General features: G+C 38.2%; 1 protein-coding gene across 10 annotated transcripts in view; it reads left to right on the forward strand.

Moving 5' to 3' along the window:
- Positions 1-14876, forward strand: part of LEPR (leptin receptor) — an 83748-nt gene that overhangs the window by 29288 nt on the left and 39584 nt on the right. For all 10 annotated transcript variants that reach the window (XM_087865973.1, XM_045802114.2, XM_045802115.2 and 7 more), the window contains one exon: positions 11884-12092. In XM_087865973.1, coding sequence (XP_087722099.1) covers positions 11884-12092 — 209 coding nt within the window. The remainder of the gene's footprint in view (positions 1-11883; positions 12093-14876) is intronic.

The raw sequence follows: 14876 nt of genomic DNA on the forward strand, positions 1-14876 counted from the left end.
ATATGTCCATTTTACCCATTGTTATGTGCTGTTTCTGTCTTGAATTCTGTTGTGTGCATCTTTGGGCACTAGATCTCCAAATAATTTAAATAAGACTTTTCAGATTAGGAGGAAGAGATGGTCAGTATAATGAACAAGACCTCCACGGGAGGGAAAATCCATAAAGGTGGTTCCTGTAAGAAGAGTTTTTAAATCAATATCCCCTTCTCCAGACATTAGAGAATTCTTGAGAGAAATCTTTCAGATGCTTCCATGTGTAAATAAGTATGTTTTATAAAGGAACTAAAACCTAATGTTTATAAGGGATTTAAAGCCCTATAAATATGTCCCTTAAGGGAAAGCATTGTTTGAGCTCAGATATTAATGTTTGTAGAGAATCCAAAGGACAGATACCATAGAAATGTGCTTTTTTAGAACTGCTTTATCTTTGACCTGGAAGAGAAATCCTTTTCTTCCATTACGAGATGTCTACTGTGTGCATCAGCCACTGAGCTGAGCGTGGGCAACCATGTCGAGCCACTTAGACACAGCCCTTGCCCTCCTGGAGCTCACAGTGAAGACAGGGAACATAATGAATTTTGAAAAGCCTGCGATGGAATAAACACAGGGACTTGTGAAAACTTATACAGACAGGCACCAGAAATATCTGCCTGGATTAAGAGGGGACACAGGATGAACCAGGTAGAGTGAGGGGCATTTGCAAGGTCCCACAGTCACATCTGGACATTTGAGGACGTGGAAAGGTCAGTCTGGTTGGGTTATAAAGTTGGGGAATGGTGAGAAGTGGAGGTGGATGAATAGGTAAGGGTCATCCAAGGAGTTTGGACTTCTGTAACTGCTAACACCTAGTTTACTTTGTCTCCTTTCTATTCCCCCATGATTTCCATGTCCATATGGGTGATCTTCAATTTCTTGAAGGCTTTACTTTCTCTATTCTTGTTTCTTCACCCCATCTAGTCCACCCATTCTCGTGGACCTACTCCAGACCTTGCCATTACTGGTAAGCATGCTCTGTCTGTAATTTTAGTTTCAAGGATCCCAGTCTTTGACCGACTCCCCCTCTTCCTCACCTTAGGCTTATTCCCTCTATTACCTCAACATCAGGAAAAACTCTTCGTGTTTATTGGCTCTGCCTTCTGAGTTTCTTTTTCATGAAAGGCTGTACATCTCTGCAATGGGTGGGGGGGAGTTTTCTCAGCATGCTTCCTGTCAGCACAATTTTGGGAATCCAACGGCTTCGTTTCATTTTGCACCCTTTCAGTCTGAGCTAGTAGTGTTTCTGCTACTGTGTTCTCTTACAGCCTCCTGTGAATCTCACTGGGGTTCACCCCATTAGATAAAAGCCCACAGATCTCTTAGAGAGATGCCCTCCTCTGCCTTCTTTTTGATCTTTGCCTGGAAGCCTATTTCCTAGCAGTGACATCTTCACCATCTGGAGAGCCTAGGCATCTTGCAGCTCTCGACTCTTGGTTTCTTTTGTTTAACAGCCCTTTGGTCAGTTTGTATCTCTCCTCTGTGGCAAGAAGAAACCAAGAGGCACCTTCACACACCTGCTTGGCAGTTTCCTGCAGCAGATCGCCCAGTTCAGGGGGCACACACTGTGTGCAACTTAGCTTTCTGCCCCTACATAAGATTCTCCTTCCTCCAGTTTCCAATCCATGTTCCTCACTTCCTCTTGTGCCCTCACTGGCAGTGTCCTCAAACTCCACATTTTGACTCACAGTCTATTCAAGGCAATTTAGGCTTTCTTTATCATGCTTCTCCAAATTGTTCCAGCCTCTGTCTGTCACCTGGTTCTAAAGCCATTCCCACATTTTTATGTGTGTTTGGATGGCAGCATCCCATTTCCGGGTACATGCTGTATCATAAGCTATCCCAAGTTTAGTGGCTTAAAACAATAATCATTTATCATCTCACAGGCCCTGTGGGTCGGGAATCCAGGTGCAGCTTAGCTGGGGACACGTGCCTCAAGGTCTTTCCCAAGGTTGCAGTGAATATGTCAGCTAGAACTGCAGCTTAAGTTCAGGAGGATCTTCCTGGGCTTCCACGTTCCTCATGGGCCAATGGACAGAAGACAGTCCCTCCCAGGCTGGGACTGAAGGTCTCCTTCAGTTCCTTGTTGTGGATTTCTCTGTAGGGTACGTTACAGCATGGCAGCTGGTTTTCCTGAGAGAAAGCCAGAGACACTCCCTGATGACCTTGCTTTTGATTTTCAGCAGGAAAACAGGAGCGGGGGGGGAGGTTCTCTTATAACTGCTTTTCTCACCAAAACCTACCAGCCTGTTCATACCAGTGCCCACGCAGTATCCTTCTCTTCTTTAATCATGGATGAGTTTTCTGTGTTCCAGCCTAAAGTGAACCCTTTCTCATGTGTTTTCAGTCCCATCCCTTGTAGCTTACACAAGGACTTTGCTCTTGCAATTATCCCCTCTCTTCTCTGCATTATCAAGTTTTCTTAGCTGACAACATGCTGTAATAACTCGCATTTGAGATATAGATCACACATTCCATCAAGTCACCACCCGATTTCACTGCTTCCTTTAAAGAAAATCAAGTTTTGAACTATTTGAATATATTATATTTTCAGAAGTTAATATATAAAGTCAACAAAAGTGGCTTCTGGCCAGGAGGGAATAATACAGTCTGGGATTACTCTTCTACCATAAACAAATAGAGAACTTGATAAAAGGTAAGAAACATCTACTTCCAGATATGAGACAGAAGCAGAACAGAACTGTGATTCCTTTTTTTTTATTAAGATTTTATTTATTTATTTATTTATTTATTTATTTATTTATTTGAGAGAGAGAGAGAGAGAGCAAGCACAGAGGGAGAGTGAGAGAGCAGAGAGCCCGATGCGGGGCTCACTCCCAAGACCCTGAGATCATAACCTGAGCTGAAGGCAGACACTTAACCAACTGAGCCACCCAGGCACCCCTGTGATTCCCAGGGAAAAAAAACAAAGTGAATCCTGAATTACTCAAGCTTTCTGGAGTAGAGGGAATTTCCAGAACCTGGCACAGGGCTGGGAAACTCAAGCGTTCCCCAGTGATATTGCTGAATCAAGGAGACAGAGGTAGGAGTTCAGAGAGTTTAAGGAGGCTTGAATTTATGGGGCAGACTACTTGAAGCAGGGAGTACACGGAATTAGTACTGGGGTCCCCTTGACTGGTTACCAGTCTGCCCATGATGTTGGGTAAGAAACACTGAGTTGGGTAAGAAACACTAGGAAGAGAGCAGTCACCAGGAACTAGAAGCTAAACAATTCTCAAAAGTTACATAGGACCAGGAATAATTAAAGTTTCAATGACAGTCAGTAGAAACCCCATAATAGCCACATTCTAAAAGTGGGGCCAAATTAGCCCTAGAGTCAAGGCTATTCTTTCCCCAAAAGAACTTGAAAGAAAAAGGTACCCAAGTAACTGAACTGATTGCCAAGAACAAAATCCAACATTCTTTAAAGCAAAACAGTACAATTCAACACTCAAAAATGTAATATTCACAGTGTCTGGCATCTGATAAAAAAATACTACACATATGAAGGAACAGGAAAATGTAACCCCTCAGCAGGAGGAAAAGAAAAATCAGGCAATAGAAACAGATCCAGAAATGACAGGGATAATAAAAGTAGCAGACAAGGATGACTATTACAATGTTCCACATGCTCAAGGATATAAAGGAAAACATGAATATAATGAGAAGAGAAATTGGCACTATAGAAAAGATCCAATTACAATTTTTAGAGAAGACGGATGTATTATTTATAAAGTAAATAAAAGTGCTCGATATGAACAGGGACATTTTAGGGCTAGTGTTATTCAGTCAAGAAGCATTTGGTGTGTACAGACTACAGTGCTGGGCTCTGTGAGAAGTCCACTTACCATTCTCCATCCTTGCTTTATTTTCTTCCTTCTTCCCCTCCTCCTCCTCCTTCTTCTTCCTTCCTAGGACTCATGGATTCTTATTTTATTTTATGGGCTATAATCAGTTACTATCATTTTTTATTTCTTTTTGTTCAAGTTGTCCCATATTTGGCCATTGGGAATTTATTCAAGTTGGCCTTTGTGTCCTTTTGATGTGTCCCATTTTTTTTTTTTTTTGACAACTTCCTTACTCTAGTACTACAAGACATTTCGGGTTGATTTTATACTTCTCTTGCTATAACACTGGAATTAGCCATCTCTCCAAGGAGCCCTGATTCCTTTTTATTGGAGAATGGTATTTACAAACCTGTATCTGGGAGTTAGATGCTCATGTTACTTGGGTGGCATTGTTTCTGGGCCCTCTCAGCTACAGAGCTAGTTTATATGTATGTGTATACACAATACAAACATGATGTGTATATATAATATGCACAAATCTGTATTTCTTTGTCTCTGTATATACATAAATTAAAAGCATGTATTCATACTAATATCTCCCATTTTTTAAGATTTATTTATTTATTTTAGAGAGAGAGAGTAAGAGAGTTGGGGGGGGGAGAGGGAGAGGGAGAGAGAGAATCTTAAGCAGACTCCCCACTGAACGTGGAGCCTAAGCCAGGGCCTGATCTCTTGACCCTGAGACCCTGAGATCATGACCTGAGTCAAAACCAAGTGTCTGACACGCGACCAGCCGAGCCACCAAGGCACCCATAATATGGTCCAAAACCTCAGGATCCATTCCAGCCTTCCTTTTTTCTTTCTTCCTTCCCTCCCCTCCCCTCTCCTCTCCTTTTCCTCCCTCCCCTTTCCTTCCCTCCCCTCTCCTTTCCCTCCTTATCCCCTTTCCCTCTTTCTTTTTTCTCTTTTTTTCCAGCAATAAGAAACCTGGCTTCCCTTTCCCACAATATCTAACCCATTTGCTTAGTCCTAGAACACATGTAAAGTAGTTTTGGAATCGCTAACCTATACCACTGTGAAAAACAAGCGTACTAACTAGAGTACAATATTTGTTTACACTCATTTTGCCTTTGCTAAGGCTAAAGGTTGCCTGGTCAAAATACTATGTTCCAAAGGTAATTAGGATTCCCCCCACCATGTGGTTAATACTGTTAGCTTGATATACATTAAGGTTCATTTGTTTTTGTTTGCATTCTTCTCTCTCTCTCTTTTTTTTTTTATTTCTCCCTTTCATCCTTGTTGATTTTCCATTTGTTCGGTAGTATCTTAATCTGAAGAGTACTGTGTTTTACAAAATGCTTCTTAAACTTGTCTCCTTGGTGAGATTTATCTAGGCCATTACTTCTCATTTGAGCCTGATTCACAAGATGTGGGGTGGAGCCAGTAATTTGCATTTTTATCAAGTCCCCCAGGATGCTAATACTACTGGTTTGGGGATAAGTCTTTGAGAACCAATCTGTGGCTCTTACTGAAAACAGATTCCTTAGCCCCAGACCTACTGAATTCTGCAGCAGTGGAGGGTCTAGGAATCTATCTTTAACTAGGCGCCAGGTGATTCTGATGATGGGACTAGTCTGGGACACTAATTTGGCCTTTGAAATTTGGGGGATTGGCCAAGTAGTTTTTTGGGCAATATTTGTATAGATTACCAGACTGAGATTTAAAATAAGTGACTTGATCAAATGATATACAAAGCTAATACCGTTTTAAACAATTCCTGTATATTCATTTGTCCACCATGGTTTGCTCTCAGTTTATGTCATAGTTAGGAACTGGGGTGGTACCCATTTTCCTGTAATAACTTAGCATAGATCTTTGCTTAGAGAAGTTTTAATATATTCATAGAAAAATAATTCTGTAAACAGTTTGACCAAAGGTCAGTGGATAGAATGTGTTCTCCCTATAAACCACTGTGGCTATCAAAAATGAAATTTCGGTACTAAATATTTATACATCTAACTTCTGAGTAGAAAAATTGCCCAAATGGTAAAATTCACAAAGAAGCCAAATTTAAAATTCAAGAAATGGTTTTTTTTTTGTTTTGCTTTATTTTACTATTTTCACTTTTAAGTAAAGTTTGCTCACATATAGAGAGATTAAATAAACAGTGGCACTGAATTTGTGTGTGTGTGTTTGTGTGTGTGTGTGTGTGTGTGTGTGTGTGTGTGTTGGCAAGGCATAAGGTACTTTGCTGCATAAAAATTTTTCAAGGATTTCAGAAATTCTTACGTTTTGGTTATTTTAAGCCATGGTATCTCCTTTCTTATTTTAAACGTTTGATTATCATTTTAATCCTTATGCTTTAAAATTATCAAAACTTAGAGTGCTGTTTGATGTTCACAAATACTTCAGACTTCTTTTGGAAGGTAAAAGAAGATCTGATGCTGATTTGACAAGGAACAAGGCCTGTGTATTCCAGTTTAACATCACTTTGCAAAGTTTATGCTCTCATAAATGTGAGAAATATGTCATGTTTTCTTCAAAGGAAAGGTAATTTGAAATGATTCCCTAATTCTTTAAAGTTCCGATGTATGGAAATGTTAAGATGATTAAGATTATAATTATTTTTTTAGTTCTGGCCACTAATGTATTAATCCCCTAAATAAAATAATAAAGTGGCAACAGTAACAGGGAAATTAATCTTGTGATAATAAGACATCTTGGGTGTAATGAAGTGAGCAAGGAACATGGAAGCAGAAGACTTCAGACGAGTTTCAGGTCCACATTGTCTCTGAGCCTCACTTTCTTACTTATAAAGTAGGTGATATTAGTTTCCTCATAAGGTAGTTTGAAAATTAAATTAGTGAATCACAAGGTGTTTGTGTAAATTGTAAATATACTATACAAGGAAATGTGATGATATATTTAATGTGGATTCTCTATTTTTGTGTCCTATGTCCATCAGATTCCCACCAGTAGGGAGTACAAAATACAAAATGTTTCTGGCCAATAGCTAGGATTGAAAATTTTTTCTTTAAGGGCCAGATAGCAAATATTTCAGACTTTGCAGGCCATATGGTCTTTTTTCCAACCTTGTAGTCATAGTTAATATGTAAGCGAATAAGCATGACTATGTTTATGGACACGGAAATTTGAATTTTATGCAGTTTCCGTGTATCATGGGACATTCTCCCTCTTTTTTTTTTTTTTTTAAACCATTTGAAAATGTAAGAAACCATTCTTAGCTCACAGGCTGTACCAAAACCAGGTGTATCTGGCCTGTGGGCTGTAGTTTTCTCACCCCTATGTAGAACATTTGAAAATTAGTTTTAGATTGATTCTTAGCATTTCATAATGGGATTATCTGTTGGGGTGGTTTGGGAAATTTCTGAATGGAGATGCCTTTAAAAAAAGTCACAATTAATGAAGTACTAAAATAAACATATATATTACATGTAGTCATTTTTATAAATATATAGTATATATTAAATTTTCTTTATATATATATATTGAAATGATAAAGAAATTAACAATGAGATTGATTAAATAGAACACACAACAGTGAAGTGATAGAGAAACCAGATAGCTAATCTAATTGGTAATCAGCCTGATTGTACAAATATCCACTCTATTTAGAAAAAATGGCATTGGCAAGACCATCTATAGTAACAAAGTGTAATTCTAACTTTCCTTTTTGTTTTAAAAAAGAAAAATATCACTAGAATTTTCTGTCCTTTAAAAAGTGTTAGTGAAGAATGTATGCCTTGTTTTGTTTAGTTCTATTTTTGCTCTAAAATTTGGGAGTTCTTCAATCAAAGCATAATACCATACAAGCGTTATTTCTGACATAAAATACCACAATTTATTCAATTTGTTCCATACCCTTTTCATAAAAGCCTTTATTTTAATATTTGAAAAACATCTAAAACGCATAGTGTGATGTTTTTTAAAAAATGACATTTCATTGGCTTTGTTTAAAGATTTAGATAAAATTGAAAGTGCTAAGTCATTCCAACTCGAATTCAAAATGGTATTTTTATGGGTGTATAGCACTTTACGTTTTCAAAAATACTTTTATGTAATCGTATTTGCTATTTATGACAGCCTTGTAAAGGGAGATGGTGCGGGCATTTTTCTCTGTTTTACTGATTCTGGAAACCAAGGCTCACAGAGAAGGGCCTACCTGCCCGTGGTCTTACAGCTCAAAAGCAAATGGAAGGACTTGATTTTAGGTCTTGGTGTTAATTTAGTGTGCTTCCTGCTATAATATTACCCCCAACACAGTGCCCAGTAGACTGCTTTGCACGTTAAAAAGCCTGTAAATATTGTTTCTTGATTGATTTCTTTTAGGACTAAAGTAATACTGAAGTCTATCTCAGGAAACTTGAAAATCTATCAGAATTCACATTTAATACTGGTGGTGTATGTATGAAAGATTTGGGTCCATTTAATTCATGTTGTGTTTCTATTGAATTCTCAGGTATGTGCTAGTTAGCAGAGTTTCTAAAGCAGTGCTTTCTCCACACTAATTTTTAATTAGTATATTTAGCACTTACAGTTTTTTTCCCTCCGAAAGGACTGCAAGCATTCTGAAGGGAATGATCATGTCTAAATATTAATACTCTCTTCCAGCCCCAAGTTCTTTAAAAAAGATAGAATGGTTTAGATAGATGGCAGCAGGTGTTTATGGACAGAATGGGGTGGCTCAAGCAAGACAGGGAAATATTAGTTACCCCTATCCCCCCAGGACTCCCCCCCCCACCCCCGAATAAGTCTTCTTATTTGCAGCTGGGCTTAGACTCTACAGACAACCAGGCAGATTAAAGAAAAACAACAACACCACTAATAAATCAGAAATAACAACTCTGTGTCTTGGTTGCATGCTATTATTCTTTGTGCCTCGAGTTAGGTAACAGAACCCAGCTAGCTACAGGCAGTCTCCCACTTACAATGGTTTGACTTAACCATTTAATGGTGTGAAAGCAATACTCATTCAATAGAGTTTTGAAATTTCGATTGTTTCCCAGGCTGGTGATACATGGTAGGAGATACTCCTCGTGATGCTGGGCAGTGCAATTCCTGGTCACCTACGTGACCATGAGGGTAAACAACTGATACACTTCCAACCATCCTCTCTCTCTCTCTCTTTCTTTAACTCTCAGTATGGTATTCAGTATATTACATGAGATGTTCAACATTATATTATAAAATAGGCTTTGTGTTAGATGATTTTGCCCACTTGTAGGCTAGTGTAAGTGTTCTGAGCATGTTTAAGGTAGGCTAGGCTAAGCTATAAAATTTGGTACGTTAGTTGTATTAAGTGCATTTCAACGTAAGGTATCTCTAATTTACAATGAGTTTATCAGGAGGTAACCCATCATAAGTCAAGGAAAAACTGTACAATCATGTTTTTTTTTTTAAGATTTTATTTATTTGAGAGAGGGAGAGAGAGATAGCAAGAGAGAACACAAGGGGGTGGGGGGTGGTGAGCAGAGAGGGAGAAACAGGCTCCCCGCTGAGCTGGGAGCCCGATGCAGGGCTCCATCCCAGGACCCTGTGAGTTGAAGGCAGATGCTTAACCGATTGAGCCACCCAGGTGCCTCTGCAATTACTTTTTAAGGTTAGTTCATTCATTTGTAGGTTTACAATGATAGGCAAAGTATTGCTTAAAATGTTTTTCCAAAATTTTCCTTTTTTGGGTAAGCAGCTTTACTGACATAAAATAAATAGACAATAAACTGTACATATTTACACAATTTATTATATATTTAAAGTATTATTTGATAAGCTTTGCTATATGAAATCACTCATAAAATCAGCAGTGTAATAACAAAAATGAATATATTGCCAATCACAAAATTGCTTCCTTCCCCTTTGTAACCCCACGCGCGCCCCCTACCTGTGGTCCCTACCACCCTCATCACCTTCCACTGTCCCCAGACAATGAATGACCTTTCTGTGACCACAGGTTACTTTGTATTTTCTAGAATTTTCTATAAATGCGATCATAAAGTACTTTTGTCACGCTTTCATCAGCGTGATTATTTTGAGATCCATTAATGTCGTGTGCATCCACTAGTAGTTCACCTTTCCGTTGTGAAGCGGCATTCCGTTATGTGGATATACCACAATTTGTTTATCCGGTCACCTGTTAGCGGACAGGTGAGTTATTTACAGGATTTGGTGATTACAAATAAAGCCGCTGCAAGTCTCTGTGTCTGTGTATGAGTCTCTGAAAGGACATACGCTTTCATTTCTCTTTGGATGCCTACCTGGGATAGAATATGCAAATCGTATGATAGGTGTAATTTTAACAACTTAAAAATTACTAAACTGTTTTCCAAAGTTGTATCATTTTACATTCCCACCAGCAGTGTATTAGAGTTCCAATTTCTTCACATCCTTATAATTAACTTTTAAAATTTTAGCCATTCTGATATGTGGATAGTGGTATCATTGTGGTTTTAATTTGCATTTCCTGAATAATAAAGGACCTTGGGCTTCTTTTTACATGCTTATTTTCATTCATTTATCTTCTCCAGCTAAGTGCATGGTGAAATCTTTGCCTGTTTTTTAATTGTATTGTTTGTTTTATTATTATTAAGTTTTGAGAATTCTTTATATCTTCTGGAGACAAGTCCTTTATCAGATAGATAATTGGGAAATATATTTTCTCAGTCTATGGCTTGTCTTCTTGTTGTTCCCTAGTGTCTTCCTTTCAAAAAATAGAGTTTTCAATCTTGATAAGAATCCAGTTTATGAGTTTGTTCTTTTATGGATCACACTTTTGGTGTTGCATCTAAGGAAATGTTACCTTACTCAAGGTCACAAATTTTTGTCCCCATGTTCTCTTCTAGAAGTTTTATTGCTTTAGGTTTTACATTTGAATCGATGATACATTTTGAATTAGTTTTTGAATCTGGTGTGAGTATGGGTTGAAATCTTTTTGTTTAGTTTTGTTTTGGACATAGATAGCGCATTGTTCTGCTCGACTTAATGAAAAGATTACCCTTTCTCCACAGCACTGCTTTTGTACCTCTGTAGAAAGTTGGTTGTCCATATAGGTGTTGGTTTCTATTCTGTTCCATTAATCTATTTTTTTGTCTTTATATTAATACTCTGTTTGCTTGATTATTGTGGTTCCTTAAAAAAAAAGATTTTATTTATTTATTTGTCAGACAGAGAGCTCACAAGCAGGGGGAGTGGCAGGCAGAGGGAGAGGCAGCTCCCCGCTGAGCTAGGAGCCTGATGCAGGGCTCAATCCCAGGACCCCAGGATCATGACCTGAGCAGAAGGCAGACGCTTAACTGACTGAGCCACCCAGGCATCCCAATTATTATGGTTCCTTAGCTATAACTCTTCGTTTCATTATTTTAGTGGTTGCTTTAGGATTTATAATATAGATTTTTAACTTATTACAATCTAGCGGTGTACCTCTAAGTAATATCGTACCACTTCATGTATAGTATGAGAACACTGAAACTGCGTACTTACATTATGTCTCTCTTCCCCGAGCTTGGAGCCGGTGTCAGCATTTTACTTCTACCTGTGTTATAAACCCTACACTACATGCTATTAGTTTTGCTTTAAGCAGTCGGTAAATATTTACCCTTTTAACGTTATTTTCATTTCTTTGTGTGGAATCAGACTTCCATCTACTGTCATTTCCTTTTTGTCTGATGGACTTTCTTTGGCACTTTTTATAATGCAGATCTGATGGTGACAAATTCTTTCAGTTTTGGCATGCCTGAGAAAAGCCTTTATTTCATGTTTATTTTGAAAGGTATTTTCTCTGGGTATAGAGTTGTAGGATCCCAATGTTTCTTTCCTTTCAGTACTTGACTGTTGCTTCACTCTCTTCTTGCTGCTATTATTTCTAATGGCTAACCTTCCTTAACCCTTATCTTTGCGTTTCTGATATAACGTATTCTATTTTTTCTAGATGCCATCTAAGCTGGATGTCCAGAACAGTTCACCTCAGTTTGGATTTTTGTCATGTATTTTAAATAAATCCAGTCCTGTCACATCTATGGTAATATTTAGCTCTTCCTTTTGCGTGTAGGCCTGAAGTGTTAGACGAGTCACCTCCGGTCCCCCAGAAAGGAAGCTTTCAGATTGTTCAGTGCAACTGCAGTGTTCACGACAGCTGTGAATGCCAGGTGCCTGTGCCGACAGCCAAACTCAACCACACTCTCCTTCTCTATTTGAAAATCACATCTGGTGGAATAAATTTTCAGTCTCCTCTAATGTCAGTTCAGCCCATAAACGTTGGTAAGTTGTGCACAAAAAAGTATTATATCTAAACATCAGCCACACAAACGGTTAAACATTGTTTATAAAACTTTTCAATAGCTTATCTTGCTTTGACCCATGCGATAAGGACAGCAAATGTAGAACTGGGGAGTATTAAAAGCAGCTTCTAGAATGTTTTAACAGTAGTATAGATGATCTCTGCAGTTGTAACTTAAATTCTTCTTTTCTTTTTTAAAGATTTACTCGTTTATTTCAGAGAGAGACAGTGAGAGCAAGCATGGGTAGGGGGAGGGGCAGAGAGAGACTCTTCAAGCAGACTCCCCACTGAGCACGGAGACACTGATGAGGGGCTTGATCCCAGGACCCCTGAGATCGTGACCTGAGCTGAAACCAAGAGTCAGACACTTAACTGACTGAGTCACCCAAATGCCCCTTAAATTCTTTCTTAAAAAGTTTTTCTTTCAATCCTGGGGTCTGTCTAACGGATATGTATCGTTTGGTTGTTACTTTTTCACTTCTCAGATCACAGTTTCTGCAAATAATTAGGAGCTTGTTTTTTTACCTTTATTTATTTTATACCTTTACTTATTCCTTCAATAAATATTTCTTAGAAGCTCATGTGTGTCAGTCACTGATCTTGGAGCTGGAGAAACAATGGTGAATGAGACAAAGTTCCTGCCTCATAAGCCAAAGGCAATCAATAGTGAGCAGAGAGAAACAATAAAAAAGGAAACACCTAAATAATTTGCTATATAAATCTGATTGTATAAGAAAAACTTAAATAATAGGTAGTACCCCATATTTTTAGGCAAAGATTCCCAGTTTCTTTTGATCAACTTGAACATATGATTACAAATGTGAATATGTGAGTAATATAGGCAGTGTTCACTTAAAGTATTTATTAACTCAGTTTTGTCTATGTATGTATTATATATATAATATATAATTTAACAATGTTACTATTTTCCACTTAGATTTCTTGAAACCATTATATACCAGCTCTTTACATGCATCCTGGCACCATTGTTTTTTACATCACTAGAACCACTTTTCCAGGTATCTCACACACAATTTTCCACACAACTTCACCTTCACTTCTCTCTAAGTTACTGGGGATATGCCACTTTTTGAATCTGCATATGACATCATACTTTAACGTTAGGACTTTCAAATAATTTGTCCTCTAGGGAGACATTTGTGGTCTCTACAACATAATTACAATGACATCCAAGCAATTCTGTCATGAAGTTATAGCACAGGAAAAAATACATATAAAATTTATAAAATACCATTATATTCTCTTTTAAAAACTAATTCTGTCACATGATTTTTAGAAGCATTTAGAACCAGAATTAAATTAAATAGTAAAAAAAATAAAGTAGTTAAGAGAAGGTGCTATGATAGACTTTATAAGAAACCCGAAAATAATTTTGTCTTTTTTTCAGGGATAATTTTTTGAGAAAAAAAAAATCTTTCCTTATACTTGGGTATATATGATAATGTCCTAAAATTTTAAGTGCCACGAAAGAAATGAAGAGGATTAGGTGGAGAGGTTTAGGTAGGTGTAAGGACTATTATTTCAGGTTTGGAGGTCAAAGAAGACCTGTTTTAGGAGATCACATTTGACCTGAGTGAAAAAGAGATAGCCATGCAAAAATCCAGAGCAAAAGGTGCTCCAAGCAGGAAAAATAGCACCCATAAAAACTCTGAGTTGTAATGAGCTTGGAAGTTGGAGGAACCCAAGAGAAGTCCTTTGTGCTTGGAGTGAATGAGGTAGGGGAATATTTGGAAATGTGGTCAGAAGTATTGGATTCAAGTCATATGGTAGGCCAGGGTTATAGAGTTTGGATTTTATTCTAATTACAGTGGAAGCTTTTGAACCAGGAGAGTGATACGGTCAGGTGTGTATGTGTTGTCTGTGTGTCTGTGTGCATGTTTAAAATTTACTCTGCATGTGGAGAAGGAAATTGATGGGGAAAAGAGGAAGGATAGTTACAAGAGTAGAATCAGAAGGCTCAGATAGGAGGCTATTGGAATGATCTAGTTGGTTTAGGGATGTAGTCATGGAGAAGTAAAGAAATGATCATAGTTGGGATTCATTTGGGAGATGGTGCTAACTGAAATTTCTAGTGGATTGGGTGTGGTGTATGGACAGAGAAGAACCAAGGGTAACATTCAGACTTGGCCCTGAGCATGCCAGTGAATAGTGGTACCAGATACTAAGATGAGGAAATTTGGGGAGGATCAGGTGTATGACACATTGTTTTTGAGATGCTTGTAGATACCCAAGAGATGCTGAGCAGGCGGTTGGACATAGGATCCTAGAGTTCAGGGGAGAGATATATGGGAGTATCTGGTGTGTAGATGTTTATGGGATTGCCTGAGATCACTCACTTAGAGTTCAGTGAGAGGAAGCCTGAGGCAATTAGAGAGAAAAGAGGAGTAAAAGAGCGTGGTGGCCAAGTGGAGACCTAGTGACCAGCTATGTGGGCTGCCACTGAGAGGTGGAGGAAAATGCATTAGACAACTGACATTGGATTTGGCAAAGGATGATGACCTTAATAGAGCGGTTTCGGTGGACTGGTGAGGAGGAAGACCTACCTGATCAGAGTAGGCTGGTTAGGAAAATAAACACAAAGTGAGGAGAGTGAGTAGTGCCAACTCTTCCAAGGAATATTGCTCTGAAAGAAGCAGATAGATGGGGGTGGTTCAGGGAAAGATTTATTTTTAGATTTCTAATATTAAGGCATACATGTATGCAGGCAGGGTATGTACCATAGTTTATAATTTCATGATTTCGGT

Source organism: Ursus americanus, chromosome 12 (genome assembly GCF_024610735.1).
Source record: "Ursus americanus isolate L20-20 chromosome 12, mUrsAme1.1.p, whole genome shotgun sequence".
In the NCBI taxonomy this organism is placed as follows: Eukaryota; Metazoa; Chordata; class Mammalia; order Carnivora; family Ursidae; genus Ursus; species Ursus americanus.